Raw genomic sequence first — 21,862 nt, 5'->3', positions numbered from 1 at the left:
TTTAGAATCTGACGATGATTTTTTAGATTGACTGCTTTCTCCACCTTCGCTTTTTGTTTTTCGCGATTTGACACCCTTGATCTTTGTTTCTTTTTCAGCCTTTTTCTTTTGTTCTGGTTGTGTTGTAGATTTCTTCTTTTTACTCTTTTTATCACTCTCCTCTGATGATTCATAAGAAATGTCTTCCATATTATTTTCAGAATCGGATTCATGACTTGATCTTTTCTTTGATTCTTTCTTGCTGGCAAGAGTTTTTTTTTGTTGACATTTCATGATCGCTTGATTCGTTATTAGATTCTTCTTCTTGCTGTTGTGGTTTGGAAGGTTGAGCAGTCAATCGATTTGCCAATAAAAGTGTCTTATTTGAAATTGTTGGTCTTTGAGGAGGTTCAACTTTTTGTTCAGTAACAGTATTTCCATTGGTTGCTGTTGTTGTTGATGATGATGTTACGGATTGTTTGGAAGAATTGATATTTACGGAAGGATTTGTAGGTTGTTTAGGGCCAGTCGTTGTGGCCGATGATGATGAGACTTTAGTTGATGACTGTTTTGTCTTGTTGATGGTCTGCTGTTCCTCAACAATGTTATCAACAGATAGCGGAGAGAGACGGGCTGGTCTCTTATACACTTCACCCTCTAGAAATTCTCTAAAGGTGTTGGAAGGACTTGATGGTTCGGGTTGCATATTTGTGGTGGGAATGGTGGTAGTCGTGGTGATGGAATTAATTACATTATTGGAAATGGGAGTGGAATGATGATTCAGTGCAGGTGGAATGGATGTAAAAGGATTAGGAGGTCGTGGTGGTGCTTGAACAACACCCTTCTTTGCGCTACCGACTTGTTGTAAATTCTTTTCTGGAAAGGGCGGAGCCTTTGTTGTGATGGGAGAAGAAAAGTCATGCATTCTAGAGGCAAAAGAGCCATACTCATGGACATCCAATCCCGACTCTGAAAAGTCCATTTGATCAGCTGTGGACATTGGCTCAGCATCCTCCGATGATGACATGTTGCTATTATTCATGTCTTCTCTTTCTCCGGAGGGTGGTAGGTAATAATCATTATTAACTCCGTGAATGTATGAAGAGGTAGTGGAAGGATTAGAGAGAGTTAAAACGCCGGATGAATTTGAAGTGGTTTCATTATTGTCTAGCATTTTGATAATGGAAAGAAGGAGAATACAATCGTGTGTTATTGGAGAAGATGATTGAGTTAATCGATTACAATTTTCAAATATATCAAGTTATACTACACTATTGTTGTATGAATATAATATGGTGCTTGCAATGCTAAACACTGAATGGATGATAGTAGAGAACAACAACGTAAATGACTAAATATTCACAAGCAAGCAACAATAAATAAATGATGATAATGATAAATAGTCAATCAGTAGTCCAACACTTCCACAACAAGTGTTTGTAGATATCTATCAATTATTAACAAATGATTAATTGCAATGATAATAATATCATCAGCAGTGTTATTGTAAGATACAAAATGTGGCCAACAAAACACCGATGGAAAAGCACACCGAAGAGCAGAATAGTTGTTTCAATGAATTCCAGAGGTAGTGTGGATTCAAATTTTTGTTTTTGATTATTTAGAAAAAAGGTATGATATTGTTTGTTGTTGTTGAAGGCATTAGAATCAGGATTCAAACACGGTAAATTCACAATTTTGCAAATATTCATAAGAATTCTTCCGTCCGTACATCATATAATCTACTTACATCAAAAAGAAATTATGATAATCAACTCTTCTGTGTTATGGAGTTTAGTACGAATAGCGATTTTTAAATTTTTGAAATCATGAACGAGAGTGGCCACTCTACTTCTGGTCTTGGGTGATGATGAAAATTGAATGGCTGAATTTTTTTATTTTTGGAATGAATTTTGCAAACTCATTTTCATTGTTGCCTTGGCTGAGTTACCTCTTGTTCGTTCGGAGTTGGTAGAACAGAGCTTGTTGCAGCAGGAGAAGCATTGGTCTCACTCTCATTGGAAAGGGTATTGTCGGATTGATTACTATTCATTGAAGCAATAATTCGTGGTTTCACATCCTCAACAAGTGAAGGCATAGTTTGGGAAAGCTCATTCTCTGTAAGAGTCCATAGTTGAGGATTCAATTTGAACACCTCAATATTATTCATAACAAGAATCATATTCTTAAGTAATTCAGGTAAAGCTTCCCTTAAGTGGTCACTCTTTGGTTTTACCAACAAAAAGCTATACATGATTTGGAGAATCAAAAGCCACAACGAGTGAAAACCACTCTCCTGTTGGTTCTCTGAAATTGTGAACATTCTAGGCAGAAAGTGGAGGAATATCCTGGCCAATAAATTGTTAGCACGGACACGAAGTTCTTCCAGAGATGAGATATCCATTTCAGTATTGTGATTAGATTGGTATTCTGTTGTTTTTGGTTTCAAGCCTAAAAGAGTTTGAAGGAAAGATTTGATTAATACCTTTTCCATACAGAGCATCAATAATTGGTCATTAAGTAAATACTTAAGATTCTCATTTGGAGAATCATTCATTAATTGCTGGTTCAAGGATGAAGCGTATTTAAAGTCACAACTGACAATGAGAGATCTTTGAAGTGCAGAGAGGGCTTGTGTTCTAATATCTCTTTGAAGCTGAGACAGCATTTGAATTTGATTATTATTAAGTTGTGACATGAGTAAATGCAAAGCATTTCCTGAGCTCGACGAATTGTTAATTCCTCCTGTACAACATAAAACTGAAATTCCCTCTAAAATTGAAAGCCAAGCATTGATCCATTTGTTGTCTAATCGTATTACGTTTTGAGAGCCATTAACAGATGAAAATGCTGTTGAGACAATTCTTTTCAAAATTTCAGGAACTAAATTTTCTAATATTGATAAAATGTCTTGTGCGAGTGTCATGAGTTTTTTAAGTGTTCCAATAAACTGAGTATGGTTTGAGTTTGAGCTTTGTACATTGACATTGGTAGTTATGGAGGCACTGAGAATGGAAATTAACGTTTGTACAAAGGTTGGAATATTGTCTGGAACCACGAACCAAATATTGAAACTACTACTGTCTTGAGAGTGGGTGGTATTTTGTTGTAAGCTTAATGTTAATACGTCCAATGATCTTGATATTAGTTGTAATTGTTGAGAAGGTTTTAGTGAAGTGAATAAAGTACTACTTGGATTGTTGTTGATCCAACTAGTTGAGGCAGTTGAAATACTTTTTAACATCTTAAAAACTAAATGATCCCAAAATTCAACAATTACTTGGGATATTGAGGAAAGCACCAAAGTATTTCCACTAGTATTGTTTGTCATGTTGGTTCTCTCATGAATGAATTTTTTCCCCATTGGTGATAAAAGATTTTCACCATGCCTTGATAAAAACATGTGAATCATTGGAAGTAGGCTCATGTGAAATACTCCAAGAAGACCCTCATTCCACTGCTTTCCAAGGTGATCAATAAGAACAGATAACATTTCTTTTTGAATAAAGGACCATTCTTGTTGCTCGGAAGAGGATTTGTCGGTAACTTGGTTAAGTGATGTTGAAGGAGTAGACAATTCCATGCATAATCTCCAAATACATGTAATACATCTTTGAAGAATATGATAATGTTGTTTGGTCATTCGTGTACGTAAAGTTGTTGTTGAAGTAGAGATTGGGCTAGCCCTTTCTGAAGGAAGTGAATTAGTACTACCACTAACTTTTGATGACGAGCCAAGAGAAGAAGGTGCACTTTGTGCACTTGAAGAGACTTGATAAATGGATTGTATAACGTTGATAGGCTCATATATTTGTAAAATTGATATCATGAGCTTATATACATGACCATATGCATAATTCCAAATGAGTTTCAATCGATCTGTGATGGTATTTCTATTTAGATTGTTGCTAATTAGCACATCACAGAGTAAATCCAAACAAAATAGTGAGGTTTCAATGTCACGTTCGTAATAATAATACGTAACAGTAGAATTAGATGTTGGTGATTGTTTTTGTGGTGTTGTACTTGTCTTTAGAGCAAAGAGGTGTGGAGCAGGTATATGCATAGACATTAAAACACCACTTGGTTTGCCATTTCTAATCAATGCACTAAGTAAATATTCTAACGAATGACCGCTCAACTCTTTGGCATCCATCATCAATAGTTCAACAATACGACATTGTTCAATGCATTTTCTCGCTTCGTCCAAAGCATGCTTAATCTCAATTGAAAAGTGTTCAAATTCTGTGTCTTGTCCTCCAAGTGCTTGAGACTCACTATCATCGTCCGAGTCATCGGAGTCATCCCAGTTATTTTTCTTTTTTTACATTAGATTCTTCGCTGCTACTGCTACCATAGAAACCCCCAAAAACGCTTGACAAGAGAGAGAATGTTGCACTTTTAACTTGTGTTTGTGTTTGATTTTGAGACTTGGGTTTTAACTTTTTGGTAGCACTCTTAGAAATGCTTGAAATGATATGTCCATAAAGAGAAGATCCTGAGGTTAATAGTTGTGACGAGGCTTGATTTGATAAGGACTGATCTGATCCACTTTCTTTTCTTGGAGAAGAAATCTTTGACTCGTGTGATGATGAAAATTGAAATTCTCTGAGTTGTCTCACAAGTCGAGACTCTACAAGTGACTCTGGCAATAACTCGAGTTCTCTCATTCTGCAAATAAGATCAAGAATATTTTTCCATCCTTCGCGTAAATTATCTCCATATTTTCTAGTAATTGCAAACACAGTTCTGCAAGCAAGTTTTGCTTTTTCATTATGGCCAAACATAACTATGGATCTATTCTTATCAGTTCTTGATGAAGATGCAACCTTACTGCCAATATTTGAGTTGAAAGATGAAGAAGAGGAATTGATGATTTGATTATTAGCTGATGGTGAAGCTGGGGATGTCACAACACCATCTACACCTCCATTAATTGTTGAGATTACCACACCATCATGAGAAACTATTGTAGTTGAAATAGATGTATTGGTTGGCCAAGTTAATCCAGTACTGTCTAAAGTTTGTTGACTGGAATTGTTTGAACAGTTCACAACTGAAATAGAAGGAGGAGTAACCCCGTCCAATAGAGTAGTAAATTTGCATAGAGTAATTACCAAATTATCAAAAACATGATGGAGGTGATAAGTTGCAGCGACTCTGGCGCTATCAAGAAATCCTCTGATTGCCAATTCTAATAAATGAATATCGTCTGAGTTTTCTAAAATGATGGTTGTAGCCAATATTACATGTCCCCACATGCTCTGGAACATTTCCATGTCATAAATGAAGGGTAGTAGATTGTCATTTTCGTTGGAAATTGAAGAAGATTTTTGGTTAAAGTTTCGTTCGTAATATTCCATGGATCCTCTGACAATAAGCTCGTTCCATACTGTTTCACTTTTGTAAGAATCAATTAAACCTGTCACTACTTCAAATTCATTTGTTAAAACATAATGAAAAATCTTTTGAAGCTCCTCTTTTGGCATATCTTGAAGCTCTTCATGATAACCAACAGTTCTTATAAAACCTTCAAGATTCATTCTATTGTTTCTATTGTGATGATGGTGTAAATCAGTGTGCAACATCATGATAGCAACAGCCAAAATCCATGCTTGTTCTCCGTTCGCTAAATAAGGAACGGCAGGAACTATACGAGCATTACATGAGATGTGTCTTTCTTTTGCAAAATTTGTGTTATTATCTCTATAATAGCACTCTCCAAGAAGTTTAACAATCCTTTCTACCTGTTGACCTTCGCCAGAAATTTTGCATCTATTAATGAAATATCTCATTGCTTCATCAATTCTCATCCCATAAAAATCAAAACCATCCATAAACTGTCTCATAACTTCCAGTGGTAATACATTTCTAAGCGGATCTTTTTTCGATTTGCTAAGAATTGGAATTAAGTAGGTATTTTCTGTAAGTGTTCTGTTAGTTTCTGTGAAAGCACTTTCCTTAATCTTAATATCAACTATTGTATTGGCAGGTGATGAAAAACTATTGAAATAATCAACAATCTTTTGCTTGTCTAGCCAAACATTATATTCGAGAAGAAAGTTTGAAATTTTTTCAGAAGCACGTTGCAATAAACTGACAGCCTCATTCCAATCTACTGTTATGGAATTTTCATCCACACTGTTTTCATTTCTTATGAAAGAGGTAAGATCTTTTGGAATTGTGATATTGTAAATTTGTAGTAATTGTGTCACTCCTTCCAAAGGGCTGCTATTAAATAGAGAGACAATTTCCATCATTCTATGTTTTTGTTTTTTGTGTAATTTGATTTCAGATGTCATGTTATTGACTACATTCATATCTAGAGATTGTCTAACATTTTGTTCTTGTTGTTCCTGACATCTCTCTGCCAAGCATCTTACAACACTTAATAGGCCTTGCCATGCTAAAACATGTAATGTATGTAAATTGGAACTGCCGAGAGAAGATGAAGAAAGTGATGTACTACTACTACTATTACTCGTAAAGTTATTAAAATTGGATGAACCACTCTGACCTATCTGAATGGTATTTCCTATTATGTTGTTTTGAATTGATGGATTTCCCAACATGGTTCCGCTTACAGAGCTATTCAAGCCGATATAGCTGTTCAGATATAAATAAATGTGTTCAAAAAGATTGGGAATGCTATTTACATTGACTTGATTCTTCTTGTCAAAACATCCATAGCAATCATAATGACGATATAGAAATGCAATAAAATTGGAGTCTCTACACACTTCAACAAGATACTCTAAAATTAATTCTTGTAGTTCGAATGGTAGAAATAATGAAGTGTTTCCTAAAATCGGTGAGTTAGAAAATTGACTCTTTTTGAACTTGATCCATATTGTTGCTGTGATGGAGAAAGATGTTGAAGTAATGAAAGGAGAATAGCTGAAATTTGTTCATGTAAAAAAATTCTAATGTTGGCTAAACTGAATAAATAGGTAATTGAACATTTCAAAGCTGCTGAAAGAAGCATGAGATTATTTCCATAATTAGAGTGAGTGGGTTGAAGATTGCCTCCATTTGCGGTAGCAAGAACGCTTGAAGTAATTGTAGAATTTGATCCAAGTCCAGATTGAGTACTTCCGCTAAACATCATTTCACCATTTGCTAAGAAAAGAATTGTTTGATAAGAAATGTTCACATTTCGTAGCAAGGCTCGACATAACTGGTTACAAACCATTCTTAATATGTTCTGATAACTTGATAAAGTTAATCTATCACCCAATAGTTCAATCACATGACAAGCCAAGTTAATACCCAGATATCTCGTTCCAATACTATTGACTGTTGTTGACATGGTATTTGTACTTGATCCTAATTTCATGGAGGGCTGTGAAGATGTGTCCGGCACCGCAGATGAAGTACTATAAATATCACACATGTCACAAATAAATTCAAAAATTAATTCTCCTGTTGTAGATGATTCGTTGGATTTTTCATTGAGTCTTCTCGAAAATATAATTGTTACTATATCATAAATGGCTAATTCAGCAGTTTTTCTGAGGGAATCTTTAATTATGGTAAATATGACAATTTTCATAAAAATACTGTAATGATTTTGGCTGACTTACCTGTAGATGGACGTGTTTCTCTGCCAATCCTTAAAATACTTTTTATAATCTCCAAGATTGTTGATTCGTCCAATAGTTTTCCTGCCTCACTTTTCACACAACATAAAAACGTATTAATAATTTGAGTAAGAACAGATTCGAGAAGAGATGTTTCCGAAGAAACAGATGCAATTGATCCTAAACCACTTCCCAATGAATGATCCAAAATAATTGGTCCTCCTGCTTCAGAAATTGATCCAGAGTCTGTTGCATTGAATTCAAATTGACATTGTTGAACACTTGTTACTATTTCTTCAATTATTATCTTTGCGTCCTCCGAGTTATTATGATGTGTCGATTGAGATACTCCTGTATATTTCATGACAATACCAATGAATAAAACTCAAAGTTGAAATCTTTCAACTTACCAATAAAATCAGGGAACTCCAAGAATTTTTGGAGTGATCTCAAAGCCATTGATGTAAGCCTGCCTTCTGTATCTTCGGATTTTATGATGGCAAAGAACGGTTGGAGTATGTCCATGGTTGATAATGTTTGCCATGTTAAGTTGCTGCTAATCCTTTCTCTCAAGTTTCGCATTCCGATGAGAATTGAACTTTCATTTCCTACAGATCCTTGTTGTCTTGGTATATTTTCGTATTGCTATTGTTGTTTGATGATTGATTGAATAATAGATTTGAATGTTTGATTGGGAGTGTTATATGACCATAAATAAAATTAATTGAATTAATTAATTGACAAATGTAATCGACAATGTAAAAGATCAAATTGCATCATAATCACACTTACAAATCTATATCGATTGGAAAATCTCATAGAATGTACATTCCGCATGCCCAAAATAAGAGCATTCACTTCACCCAACACGAGTTTTTGTAGTGGGAAATGTTGTTGTTGTTGTACACCGTTGTCCATTATTATTTGTTGTGTTCGATGTGTTTAAAAGAACAATCAATGAGCAAATAGTTTAATTTCTCTTCGGAAGAGGCCTGATGATAGAAATTTTCGATAATTTTTTTTTGCTTGCGTGGTTGTAATGTTCGTCATCTTGAGAGAAACCTGTGTGCTTCGGCTTGATATCAATTTCACAAAGTTGCAAAAATTTGCTGCTCTTTAACATTCCTGATTGGATAAGAATTGCATTACCAAGCGTAGAGTGTGATTGTAGTTCCATTCCAAAAGCGTTAATAACTCAACAGAACGTCCAACATAATTAGTAGTGGAATTTAATCAAAGAATAGAGTTGTCAGGATGCATAATAGTTTTCTAATGTTTCTTTCATTCTTTCATTCTTTCAGCTTTGGAATATCCACCTTGTTGCTCTGACATTTGGTGGATTTTTTTGATTATTGTAATTTGCATTAAAGTGTGAAATTTTTTTCGTCGTTTTAAAAATCTAATTAGTTTATTGTTAGCACCATTGCTGCTGGTAAAACTATTAAACGCATGTTCAAGCGGTTGACTTTGGCTTGAATTGTCTTGAAATTGGTTTCAATTCTGTGGAGCAAATAAATCTTGTTGAGGTTAGTCTATTCAATTCATTGATGTCATTAAGCTTGTATTCAACAATTAGGTATGAGTAGGTATCTTTTACCTTTTTCTTAATACGGAGTCTCTCTTTTTCGAATTTGATGGTTGTGTTCTTGCATAGTGTTTTAATAGCTTTGGTAATTGCGGGTTCACTTGTTGATTCAGGAAGTATACAATTTGCTATATGTGTTTCTTGCTTTCTTTTGATAATTTCAAATCCTTGTACAATCAATTCAGTGTTGGGATTCTTGGAATCAAAGTTAATTTTAAGTTTGTACAAGGGTTCTTGTGGATTGAATGTTAGGCACATTTGTTCAATTCTACATTTCTTTTGATTGATTGAGTACTTGATGAGAGTTTGGATGTTCGAAATTGATTTTTCTTTGGCTATTAATGTTGTTGGAGATGATGTAAAGCGGAAGAAGAAGCGATTGCGAAACTGCCAAAGACGAACAAAAAGAAGAAGGAGAGAATCAACACGATCGAAGCATTTGGGAACTCAGGATGAAAATGTACAAAAGAGAATTATTAGAGTCTTTTAGAAAGAGTATCCTAAAACCTGAAAAAAGGAAAAAAAGACACATATTGCAAACGTTGAAGCAACAAATGGAGAAAATTGAAGAAGAGAAAGTAAAAGATGACAATGATTACCTTGGAGAATATTCTGAACAAGATGAAGAAGATGGAAATGATTATGTTATTCAATTAAGGCCTGCGGTTGGAAATTGAAAAGAGACCTTTGTTATTTTTCGAGAACTTCTCCCTTCAACTAAATGATACGGTTTCAACATTTAACTGAATTATTTGAATGGGTGGTAGAACTGAAGCTTATTGAAAGTGATAAAATTGATCGTTTCATGGGATATACGAACGACTTTCATTCAGGTGGTATTTTCAAAAATAAAAAAATTCGAAAACCATCGAAATTTAATGAACAATCTCGATTTTCGAAAAAAATTTACTCCTCTTAACCCAATTTTGTTTTTGAGTGTGCTTAGTCTTTGAGGAGAAATCAGTTGTGAAGAAGTAATTTGAGATGACATCATTTGGTCTCCATTTACAAGTATTGTTGGGAATACAGATTCGTCATCGCTTTCGCTTTCTTCTTGGAAATTCTGTGTACTGATTGAAGTGTTGGTACTGGTAGAGCCTCGATTGTTAAGTAGCGATGACAATCGGCTACGAGCTTTCGCGTTGCTGGAAAATAGACCTAATACACTGATGAACGCGGCTTCTTTATCTCCCCAATTAGCTCTTCTGTCTTTTGACAAAATATGCAGAAAATCCCACAAACACAAGGTCGGGTGTTTGGAAAGACCACAAACTCATTTGTTCCTTTAAATTAACCAAACGATTCTTGTTGTTTATGTCTTCGAAACATATCAAATTCATTAACAACCAAAAGCCTTGGCAAACATCAGGTTATCAAAACCAATACACATAAAGAAGATCGGTAACAATTACAATGGTTGTCAACAACAAAACACAAGAATTCTCTTAGTCCCGATCAATCAATACGTTACACATTGACATTTTAATAACAATTGATCACCTAATAATTAGCTGTGCTTGAATGGTAGATGTTTAAATTTTACTCCTCATAAGATTTTTCCCTAAGTTTGAGAATGTTGGCAATGAATGGATGGAAAAAGGCATCAAAACAATCTCCAGAAACCAAAATTAATTTAGGACATGGTGTCTCTTTTGAAGTTGGAATTATTCCTGTTCTAACACTTTTGGCTGTGTTATCAGAGACTTTTTTTCTCGAAAAAATTACTGGGTAAATATCATAACCTTCAATATCCAATAGTGCCTTGTTATAATAATCACATAATTGTTTGGGTTCGAGTGTCCTTATTTGTGAATCATCATTCATAAACTTATTTTGAACTACAAATAACACTTTCCTCCCACCAGAAACAAATACAGGCAAAAATCCATCAATACCTTGTTGATTCGGTTTTGCCTTTGTGATTACATTATGCATGTTTTCGTTCTGAACAAGTGATTTAGAAATTGTTTCTACAACTTCAACATAACGGTAGTAGGCTTTTGTGCCAATATTGGTGGTCAAAGTCATATGAGCAAGCTTATCTGTCATATGTGCTCCTTGAAAAAGTTCACCGACAGTAAAAGTATTTACAGGCTCAATTGGTTTCAGTTTGAGAATATAGTTCAGTTTGCAGGTAATTGTTTTCAAACATAGCTCTTCGAATTTTTCCCAATCCGGTTTTGTTGAAGTATAAACAAAGTCGTTGAATAAGCTTTTGGAATTTTCTCATTTGATTCTGAAAGTATATCAATAGCAGGAAGTGGTAATCCAATATGGTCATTAGTTTTGTAAATTCTACCTTGGCTAGTTAATTCTTCAACTCTACTATCATATTTGAGAGCTTTGTGAGTACTATATGGAAATCCTGAAAGAGTAAGTATGGATAGATATTGATAAACATCTACTTCATCGCTTGGTTGATATATCTTATACACCTCTTTCACAACATTACCGTAAATATTGCTTATTTTTGTTTCTAGTGGCATAGTTGTATTGTTTTTAATTTCTTTGGCAAATCTAACTGCCCATTCTAAATGTCTAGGGACAACACCAATGATACTCCAAAAAATCTGATACTTTGGTGTATAAAATTCTATTAAATCTTGCTCTTTCATAATAATTTCGACATCCTCTTGTCGCAATGATGGTAATGGGACAGTTCTTATTTGGTAGTCAGTTGGTTCAAATTTGGCATCGGATTCCATTAACGTTCCTGAGAATGATGGAAATAAAATTAATCCCTGTTTTTTCTGAAAGTGTCTCATATACCATCCAATTTTATGTTGTAATTGTGTATTCAGATTTTGATTCAGTCTGGTTACTCTTTGATATTCATCAAATGCGAGAATAAGAGGTATTGGCATCGATTGCTCGACTTTCAATTGTTCGTGCAATTTTGAGCTTATAATTCGGAGAAGTTCATATAAAAAATAATCATTAGTTATTTTTGGTATTCGTTTTGCAATTTCTTCTCCTTGTTCAAAAGCAGCGTAAATGATTCTCGATGAGATTAAAGAAATAATACTACTGTCTCTTTCAACATCATTTTGCAAAACAAATCCATTTGTAAAGTTAAAGTAAATGATTGAAGAATTCTTAAAAATATATTGTGGTTCGGCCTTCGAAAGAATTTTGACAACCTCAGACATAATACGAGTCTTCCCACTCCCACTTCCACCTTTGGCAATCAAAAAAGTTAAGTCTTGTTTGTTAATTTTTTCTTGTTGACTTGCTTCGTATTGTCTTGCACTTAAATCTAAAATTGCTTGTTTTGCTTGTTCTCTATTCAGCATGTCATTGAAAATGAGGCGATCTAAGCCATGGTGAACATGTGATAAATCTCTCAATTTTAGCTCACTGATCTCTTGCAATAAATACAATTCTTCATCAGAAAAATTTGGAATTATCTCTATATATTTGTCTGGAATGTATTTCGGTTTTGAGTCTACCAATTTCCGTTCATCCCAATAAAATGTAAAACAGTTGCACAAATTTCACGTGTGGGATTTTCATGAGCAAGATTAGTGTACAGTTATCCAAATTACTTACGTTTAGAAACGATTTTCAATAATGGTAATTGTATCTTATTTTTCTCTATCAATTTGTCTTTTATCCAATTCACGACAGTTGTGCAAGTGGATAAATCAATCTGGTTTTCAAAAATTTGTTTCACGATATCATTTGCAGAGAGTTCATTCCCATTTTGTTGAGCTTTTTCGAGTTCGTACACAATCTTTGAGAGAGTTGTTCCATCAAATTTTGCATCATAGAAAGGCTGAGCTTGCTCTATGGTTAATCCAGCCCCACCGTTTAGTTTTGATTGGCACAATGCATCCTTTGTTTGATCCTTGTCCCACAAACGAAAAAGTTTGGGCATTAATGTTTCATTGACCCAATTAACAACAGTCTTGCAAGTACTTGACGGAACTTGAGTACAGTCTTTGCTTTGAGTCAAGGAGGCAATAGCAGCTAGCCTTCCGACCTCTTTGATATCCTTTACAATGTTATCAAGAGAGTTTCCTTTGAAACCAGCTTCAACGAGAGGTTTAACATCATCAACGGACAATGCGGCTCCACCAGCGTCATCATCCAAAGTCAAAATGGAAGCAACTTCTTGGGCTGTCCATTTCTTGTACTGGTTGAAAGAGAGGGCTACAATTTTAGACGCTTGAGAATTGTCATTATTAGCGGTTGGTTGTTCTACATGGTTGTGCTCATCACCACTTCCATTTCCTCCCGGTCCGGTAGAAGAAGAAAGACTTTTTGTTGTTACTTCATCTTTTGCCAACAAGGAAGATAATGTATGGAAAGAGCGTACCGAAGTGTTCCTTGTATGATGATGATTGGACAAAGATTTCCGAAGCGAGAGGTTAGAGTCTGAACCAAGTGTATCAACACCAAAAACTACACCTCTGAAAAACCGAGAGAAAGAGAGTGTTGATGAGGCTTGTTTACCACGAAATAAATGGCGAGCAGCGTTTTTCATCACGTCAAAATATTTTTTTAAAAAAATTCCGATTAAAATCAATTCGTGTGCCGGAAAAATTTTTCGCAACAAAACTTTAGCAAGCGAAAAACTCGATAGTAGAGGTTTCATACCTGTTTTCGAAATCTGAATACTGGTATTTCGTCAATAAATCAGTTAGACTGACAATACTTGAAATCATGATTCATGGATAGCCAATAACCATGAATATAAAGTTTTGTTCAATAAAAATTACAGACAGAAATGTATGACTCTTATCTTTGACTTTCAAAAAGTTTTTCCAAGCTCACGAGGGGTTTTTCACTGTGTGGAAGGTTTGCCGGAAACTTCTCTTCCATATCAATGTATAGGCTGGAAAGGAATAGAGCTACTATCGAATTTTGGTGCATCCGGCAAATATGCCAAGGGGTTAACGAGTGCTTGCCTCTGGTACCTAAATTTTTGTTCTGCTTTATTTGCAAGCCAATTATTCTTTGTTACTCCCACAAACAAAAATGAAGCAAGTCTGCCGCAAGATCTTGTGATGAACTTTCTCAAGCACTGCATTGAACACTGAATTGATTGTACAACACATTATCATGATGTGCAACAAGCTTGAACAGTATTAACTGGAGGGTATGTAAAAATGTAAGTCGGATGAATTCATCCTCGGTAGTTATTTAGAGACACATTGAAGCTTTGAGAAGGAATTATTGGTAAAGAAAATTCATTATGCAGAAGAAACCAATCCTCAAGAGAATTCCTCTTCCAATAGTTTGTTACTAGGAAAAAGCATTGAGATTGGTGCCTCTGTGACTCTGACTATCATGTTGAACTTTTTCAAAGACCATGGAGAGTCTGCCATCCTCAATCAATATAACGGATTGAACAAATTAAGAGGACAATATTACTATTGTCAATGCTGGAATGAGTATGGTTGTAGAAAAATAGACTGGAAAAATTCATACTTGCCAACTTGCATTTGGGGGAATGTTAAAACCGTTCCTGCTTCTAAAACCGTTCAATAGAATGACAGGAAACACTCTCTCTAATGAAACATGCCAACGAGCCATTAAATTACTTCAACAACATGTACCTCTCCCTCAAAACGTTCCTGGAGGAATGTCTGAATATAGATGACCCTGATCTTAAGCTCTTCTACAAGTTTAACATTCAATTATTGAAAGATTGTTCTTTGAGACAACTCATTAAGGAGGAAAAAAGTGTACTCTTGTCTAGCTTCCATAAGCTTATCCATTGGACATGTGAAAGGATCAAATTGAGTTGAAGCTGTCATACATGACGAGGAAGAATTATTCCTCACGTGAGTCAGCTCATGGGATTTATTCTTGCAGAGACTGATCTTAAATCATATGGTTTGGTCTTTTCCTCGACACAAAGTCCTTCTCATACTCCGCTCAAACCATGGTTGCTTCTATTTTGGGAGTTCCAGATAATAAGGTGATTGATTACCAAGCTGAAATGTCTAGGAGGTGGATTTGGAGGTATGTATTTATTATTTCTGGTGGCATTTACTTTATACAAATATTTTAACCATTTTCAAACAATCAAGCTTCTCGCACCTAGAGAACTGCTTTTGACGCCAAATTTTATCAACTCTTATTCACTGTCAAAAATACTTTGTAATTTGAAGTTTCGAATTGCCTTTTCTTCTAAATTTGTTAAGCTTGAAATAATTAGCAGATATGATATTTTGATCGAATAGAGTACTGAACTTGGCACATTTTTGATTACTAATAGTTTAAGCATTTCAGAGGCCAAATCTTGATTGGTAGTGTAATCTATATAATACAACAGTTCCTTAGATTGTACAAATCTTCGATATACCCTATTGATGGAAATTCCAGTAACTTCATCATAATGCAATACAACGACAATCCAGGACTAGGGGTAGCTCGTTTTGCCTTGGAGTTGTAGGGTGAGGATGCTATGCTTTGATCTGAGAATCGTGAAATTACCTGTAAAGGTATTCACAAGTGAATCCATAGAGGGTATTAGGCCCGTTAGCGATTCAGGTCTGTACGGTATGGTATCTACGAGTAGGATGCCACCCTGCTGCAGTTCGTTGTTCGTTGCGAACGAGTTGTGTTTCAAAAATCTATTCTCCCAGAATCAAGTGGATGTCTTTGTATTGATAACAAAAATCATCATCAGTCTTTAAAAATTCACAACAACACCATCAGCGATGATTCATTCATCAGTTATCATCATTTAAAATTCGGAATTTGGAATATTTCATCTCTACATGATCATCAACCAATAGTATTCATCATCGAGTGTATATGATGAAATATCATCAAGATTTAAATGTATTGGTATGAGGAAAATTTCGTTGTCGATTGCTGTGCCAGATTCCACATTATCAGATTCAAAATTTTCTACATAAGGTTCCCTATTGAGTGGTTGTCTTTTTTCCGTCGATTTAGGAGTCTTTTGAGCTGGTACTGATTTCTGCTTTCTTCCTCTCTTCTTTATCGGCTCATAAATACATTGAGCTCCCACTCTCACACAATTTGAGCGTGGTGATTTGTGGTCACATTTTGCATGTTGTTTCTGACAACGTATACATATGCCTTAATTGAAGTATTTGTAGTTGTTGACGTCCTTTTACTCGCTCCGTTGTCAATAACCCTTCTTCGACGTTGAATTTTCTTCCTAACGGTGCTTGTTTTCCTTTCAGCTTTCTCCCATATGTGTTTTTTGACGACAGCGCTTGACAACGAAGCTCCTTCGGCACTCTTCTCGAGTTTTTCGAAAGCTTCATCATTCAGATCTATTTCAGAGACATCGTGTTTCCACCCTTCAAGCATTTCCTGCCAATGTTTTGATAATGATTTGTCTTCTTGTGTAGTGCCAATCCAATCCCTTCCTCGTCTAGTTGACATATACAACACTCTCAAAGGCAATAATACACATTCAGAAAACCCGGGAAGCGAGCCTTTTGCTTTGTGATTCGATTTTCTTTCATTAATCAATCGACCTAAGCTATGAACGCTTTCACAACCTTGATTCATAAAACGAGTTAGACTGCCATATTTCCTCAATAAATAAGGCAGATGGTTCAAAATAATATGAACATAATATCCAACCTTTTCATTGGGATAATGCAAACGAAGAATCTCATTTAACTTTTTCAGAGTTGGGATTAAATCTTGCTCAATATTTTGCTTTTCCAGTAACTGAGTAGGCTCCATGTAACCGTAAATTATATATCGAAACATTGACCAGATAGCAACATCCTGTGAATCAAAGCTGCTTTTGTCTAAAGCCTCCAAAAAAATTTTCTCAAAATTGAGTAATAAGGTATCGGCTTGCTTGTCATTGAGGTATGGTGATTCGAAGACATGATTTGACTCCATGACCAACTGTTTCTTGTAAAAGGCTTTTTCTTTAAATTCAAAATTTGAGAAGGATGGGAACTTTCGAATGACATCTTTGATTGCTTCTAATTCATTTGGAACAAGTTGCAGCATTAGTTTGGCCAGCAAATTTCCAACTATTCGAAGCTTTGCATGGAGGACGTCAATTACAACATGTTCCATCAATTTTGGATATTTTTCTAGAATAATATTTTCTCTTACCTGTTACAGTATACATTTGTACTGATATGTCAGCATTATGGAAGCTCTGTGATGAAACTTTTGTGTGCCTTATTGTGATTGTACTCATGAAAATTGTAATACATTATTTGAACACAATCACTCTCTCGATTTTAGTTGTTGAAAGTGATACTTTTCTTTACGCCGTTGCTCAAAGTTGTAAATAAATCCATTTTCAACTAAATCATTCAATGTTGAGAAAGTTATGTCAAAATATTTCGAAACATTCTTATGTATTTCTTGTCTTTTATACATATCTGTAATAAATGCATTATATCTGCACTGAGTAGAAAGAATACTGTTGAGGATTTGGGTTTGGGAATATCGCCCATTCAGTGATCCCAAAAATTTTAAATTTTCAAATAAACAACATATTTAGTTGTCTTAGGATCTATAACGATAGGATCTTGCTCGGTTATTTGTTCTGCTATGTCGTTCACAAGAAAGAAAAAAATTTCACGTTTTCGCTGGAACTTGTGCGACGGTAAATTTCATAGCCCTCAGGTTGATATATTAAATAAATTGATGCAGTCATACAAACATGCCCCATAATCCCTCAATGATAGTAGTACTCATGAACGATATATAAATGAAATTTGAGAGGTTGGGAGACACTCTTCGGACCGTGGAGCATCCCTAAAGTTGGTCAACCATATACCTCCAGGGAAAAAATTTGTCACCCCAGGAGGAGGGACACTGTCAGTAATATGATTTGAAGTTGAAGTTGAAAATGATAATACAAGTAGTGGACATCACATAGAGGGTATAGTGAGAGTTGTGACACTTGGTGATGACCTTAATCACAACAGAGACAATAATTCAGATTAGTTGCCATTGTGAGAGACATGGTTATGGTCATGAGATGAATCTTGTAATACACCTTCTACATGACAACTAGGATGTATAGATGTTGTTTATTTCATCAATTGTCAACTAAGTATGAAACAGTGAAGCTCTCCTCATGGTGAGTGAATTATAGCTTGAACGAAAATTTTTTGGATTGAAAATATTTTAAGTTCAAAAATGATACAAGGTCCCAGCGAAAATGTTAAATTTCACTCATATACGATAAATACATGATGACAACATGTGGAAACGACTTAGGTGATGTCAACACGCATGTAGTGCAATAAAATAGAGGATATTGTTGTATTAGTGATATGTTGTGATGTTAAAGTACATTTCAAACTCAGACTTTGGAGAGTATCGAGAGTGGTTGAGATATGGACTTTTATATGTCATGGATCTTGCAATTCCCCTTCTGTATGATCACTAGAACATGTTTATATTGTTTATTTCATCAAGAATGAGACATGTTTGAAATAGTGAAGCTCTTCTCGTGAAGAGTCGGTTTTTGCTTGAGTGGGGTGAACCGAAATTTTTTTTTTTACAAGTTCAAAAATGATAGAAAGTTCCAGAGAAAATGTTAAATTGAACTCTATAACAATAAATACAAGTTGATAGTTTTTCAAATTGATATATGTGATGTATCCAAGTATGTTACACACTATAATTGTGTTTGTTGGAACCAGTGTGAATCATTAATCATGCTGTTGAGTACAATATCACTGAGCATGACAATCATATCACATTGATGATTTCAACGTTTCATTGACTCAATTAACAGATGTAGACTGTCTTTAGAGAATATTGGAATGTATTTCTTTGAATAACACAATCAGAAGTGTTTTTGTGAATGTTCTGTTGACAACATATGCATGGCATGAAAAATTGGATGAAATCACTCAATGATTGATCAATTCGCACGGAGAGTTCCTTGATAATGATTTCATTCTTGTGATAATAAATGTTATTGTTTATCATGATGAGCACTGTATAAGTGTTTGTTGTTGAGAATGTGAATGAATAGTCATGATAGAGCTCTTTGTGTTGTCAATGATGACAAGAAGAGCACTGTTTTGAACAGGTTTGTGTTTAATGATTGAATATGTGTTTTTCTCCTTGAAATTGATGTATTTAACTCAAATAGAGTGGTTGTGAAGAGCCTCACACAAAAAGGAATTTCATGTTTGAACCATGTCATTGCCTTTGTGTCCTTCAAATAAGAGAATTCTTCATATCCACGATACAGACAAGAGATTTTCTCAATAATTTTGTCAACTGTTGTATTCATTGCTGGAAGTCCGTGTAGTAAAATTTGTTGATTATAATGAAGTACATCAAACACATTACACATGTTGTTGATTTCTGTCAATTATGAGAATGTTCAACAACGAGCAATCAACCTTGTGTGTTTCTCACTTTAATGAGCTTTAATATCATTGATGACACAATTAATGTGTAGTCAATCAAGTTTTTATCAATAATTTTGTGAGTAGAGTCTATAATATTCATTAGTCATGAAGAGTGCATTGATAGACAACCAATTCAATGATGATTCTGAAATTGATATGAAGAATTTATATGAAAGACAGGATGATATATTGGAAATTTCAGAGATTGAAATTATGTATTTAGTTTCTTGTATGTTTCGAAAGAGTAAACAATAAAATTCGTTTGTTAATTAAAGGAAGGACTAATGGGTTTGTGGTCTCTTCAAACACCCGACCTTAATAAAGGTCCGGTGTTTGTGGGATTTTCTGCATATTTTGTCAATTGACTTTAGTCAGCAGAGTCCCGAGCATTAATTAAGATTTGAGAAGGTAAAAAACTCCAAAAACCGCTCAGCGGAAAAAAAAGGAGAAAACCAAAGAAACGCAAGGAAGCAGGAAGGATGAAGGCAGAAGTAACGACTACATGATGTGAAGCGCAAGAAGTCACAGTTAGGTGGCAGAGACGAAGACTCCATGATATGAGGTCGCATTTAAACAATTGCTTGATAAATCCATGAATATCATGAAAACATGATGAATTAAATAAATGAAATTAAATAACAAAATTATATAGTTAGCTCAATAAAATCCTTGCCGAAAAGATTCGAATCAAGGTGGACCTGCACTGTCACAATGTTCTTCCTTACCACAAGAACATTCCGATCAGCGAAAAATGTACTTGAATAAGCTTAAGAAAGCAAGTGGGTGGGAGTGTGAATGGGTGGGAAGTCACTAAGCAACGCAAAGAGAGACTAATCGTTAATATGCAGAAAATTTTTTGAGCATGGAAAAAAATTTTTCAAGCTCAACCAAACTCTTTAATTGTTTACAATCGAAACATTCATGCCCTTCACTAAGTTCAGAACATATCAGGTTCAGGTTGGTGTTTTTCGTTTGTCCATCACACGTTTTTTTTTTCTAAATTTTTAACGGCTAACTTGAGTGGTTGTTCCTTAATTCTAGGGACCTGCTGACAATAAGGGATAACTAGAATTTAGCGGGAGGGATAACTTTACGGTTTTTGAGATACCTACAATTTTTTTTATGGGATAACTTGGACAGATATTTATTCATGCTCCTCTGTGTTCAAATTATCAATAATCGCAGTATTAAATAGATTCTTCTGTAAAAGTTTAAACAAATCAGGACAGAGTGACATTAAATCATTTGAATCTGGATTCAGAATTAAATATTTTCCTCCTTCAGAATAATCTTTAGTAAAACCTTCACCTTTCTTTGTTGTGATTTGTTGATATTTTACATGTATATGTGCCACGAGAGGTATTAGTCTCTCATTCTTAGTTAATGTTGCTAGAAACTCCTGTTTCTCAGTCGTCCACCAGGTCCTACAGTTTCCAATTACTTCTGGGCCAAATTTTGCTTTGTAGAAATTATTCGCATTCACACACTTGACGCCGTTTCTAATCTGGTTTAAAAATGTTTTTCTCTGGCAATTATGTAATTTGTTGCTCACAATAATACCGTAAGGTTGCTCTGAAAAGTTTAAACAAATACCATCAGCATGACAATTCAAAGAGGGATAAAAATATACCCCATCAATAAGGTCTTTAAATGTAATGGTATTGTTAGTAGAACTCTCTTCTATATGTTTGTTATAGTTCAACAAACAATGAAAGTATAAAATATCTCCCAACATATTGCTGTCAATATTGTCAGTGTTTGTGAGGACTTCTTGGGCCCATTTTGATGTGTAATGCTTGCGATAAAAATCTTTAGTTCGAATAAATGATTTGATCACAAATTTGTGGTCAAGTAATAGAGTATATGGTCTTTTCTTTTTCTCCGATGTTGTGTCAGTGTTTGATTTGTCATTTATCTCGGTTGTTGTATTCTCACCTAATATTAATGGTGAAAGGATCAAGTTGTCCCTAATACACTTTCCACTATGGTGTTGCAATAAAAGAGAAAATACCATTTCCCATTTCTTAGGGTCATGTTGAGGGAGAGATAATAGCAAATTCAACACTGAGATTGGGTTACTGATTTTTGTAATTGAGTTTGGATATTTCTTTTCTAAAACCTCTTTTGCAACATGTTTAAGAATTGGGTCTGAGGTATCAAAATGATACATATCGCTGTTAGTATCATAAAAGTCAAAATTTGGTTTTGCTAATCCAGTTCCTATTAATGAAGAAGCTAATGCTCTGTCGCAAGAAATTGATTTCCCTAAAAAGGCATCATATTCATTTGTGATTACTACGTCCAACAAAAAATTAAGATCAAGACGGTCTGTTGACTTCTTACAATCAAATCTATGTAAAACATTTTTTTCCACCTGA

At 34.7% G+C, this 21,862-nt stretch overlaps 9 protein-coding genes across 9 annotated transcripts in view; all 9 read right to left on the bottom strand.

Moving 5' to 3' along the window:
* The window catches only part of FDP41_011177 (uncharacterized protein), a gene marked incomplete at both ends in the record, with an annotated part of 1,134 nt that extends 945 nt beyond the window's left edge, over nt 1-189 (bottom strand). The window contains one exon of the mRNA XM_044701557.1: nt 1-189. This exon is cut by the window's left edge and continues 945 nt beyond it. Coding sequence (XP_044567427.1) covers nt 1-189 — 189 coding nt within the window.
* Nucleotides 190-208: 19 nt separating this feature from the next.
* On the bottom strand, nt 209-1,153 carry FDP41_011176 (uncharacterized protein; the record flags this gene model as incomplete). Its single annotated transcript, XM_044701556.1, has 1 exon — nt 209-1,153. The coding sequence occupies one exon, from the start codon at nt 1,151-1,153 to the stop codon at nt 209-211; it is 945 nt and encodes a 314-aa protein (XP_044567426.1).
* A 753-nt stretch (nt 1,154-1,906) lies between these two features.
* Nucleotides 1,907-4,135, bottom strand: FDP41_011175 (uncharacterized protein; the record flags this gene model as incomplete). Its single annotated transcript, XM_044701555.1, has 1 exon — nt 1,907-4,135. The coding sequence occupies one exon, from the start codon at nt 4,133-4,135 to the stop codon at nt 1,907-1,909; it is 2,229 nt and encodes a 742-aa protein (XP_044567425.1).
* A 154-nt stretch (nt 4,136-4,289) lies between these two features.
* Nucleotides 4,290-8,477, bottom strand: FDP41_011174 (uncharacterized protein; the record flags this gene model as incomplete). Its single annotated transcript, XM_044701554.1, has 5 exons — nt 4,290-6,745; nt 6,820-7,500; nt 7,563-7,910; nt 7,970-8,204; nt 8,352-8,477. 5 exons carry the CDS (start codon nt 8,475-8,477, stop codon nt 4,290-4,292), a joined length of 3,846 nt encoding a protein of 1,281 aa, XP_044567424.1.
* A 535-nt stretch (nt 8,478-9,012) lies between these two features.
* Nucleotides 9,013-9,402, bottom strand: FDP41_011173 (uncharacterized protein; the record flags this gene model as incomplete). The annotated part of the gene is made up of 1 exon (XM_044701553.1): nt 9,013-9,402. The coding sequence occupies one exon, from the start codon at nt 9,400-9,402 to the stop codon at nt 9,013-9,015; it is 390 nt and encodes a 129-aa protein (XP_044567423.1).
* Nucleotides 9,403-10,683: 1,281 nt separating this feature from the next.
* FDP41_011172 (uncharacterized protein) lies at nt 10,684-11,193 on the bottom strand (the record flags this gene model as incomplete). Its single annotated transcript, XM_044701552.1, has 1 exon — nt 10,684-11,193. The coding sequence occupies one exon, from the start codon at nt 11,191-11,193 to the stop codon at nt 10,684-10,686; it is 510 nt and encodes a 169-aa protein (XP_044567422.1).
* A 95-nt stretch (nt 11,194-11,288) lies between these two features.
* Nucleotides 11,289-13,630, bottom strand: FDP41_011171 (uncharacterized protein; the record flags this gene model as incomplete). Its single annotated transcript, XM_044701551.1, has 2 exons — nt 11,289-12,589; nt 12,694-13,630. The coding sequence occupies 2 exons, from the start codon at nt 13,628-13,630 to the stop codon at nt 11,289-11,291; spliced, it is 2,238 nt and encodes a 745-aa protein (XP_044567421.1).
* Nucleotides 13,631-16,134: 2,504 nt separating this feature from the next.
* FDP41_011170 (uncharacterized protein) lies at nt 16,135-17,172 on the bottom strand (the record flags this gene model as incomplete). The annotated part of the gene is made up of 1 exon (XM_044701550.1): nt 16,135-17,172. One exon carries the CDS (start codon nt 17,170-17,172, stop codon nt 16,135-16,137), a length of 1,038 nt encoding a protein of 345 aa, XP_044567420.1.
* Nucleotides 17,173-20,628: 3,456 nt separating this feature from the next.
* FDP41_011169 (uncharacterized protein) overlaps nt 20,629-21,862 on the bottom strand; it is a gene marked incomplete at both ends in the record, with an annotated part of 3,046 nt that continues 1,812 nt past the window's right edge. The window contains one exon of the mRNA XM_044701548.1: nt 20,629-21,862. This exon is cut by the window's right edge and continues 935 nt beyond it. Within this exon, the coding sequence (XP_044567419.1) occupies nt 20,629-21,862 (1,234 nt within the window).

The sequence above is a fragment of the Naegleria fowleri genome (assembly GCF_008403515.1).
Source record: "Naegleria fowleri strain ATCC 30894 chromosome Unknown tig8, whole genome shotgun sequence".
In the NCBI taxonomy this organism is placed as follows: domain Eukaryota; phylum Heterolobosea; class Eutetramitea; order Acrasida; family Naegleriidae; genus Naegleria; species Naegleria fowleri.
This window is presented reverse-complemented; position numbering and strand designations above follow the sequence as displayed.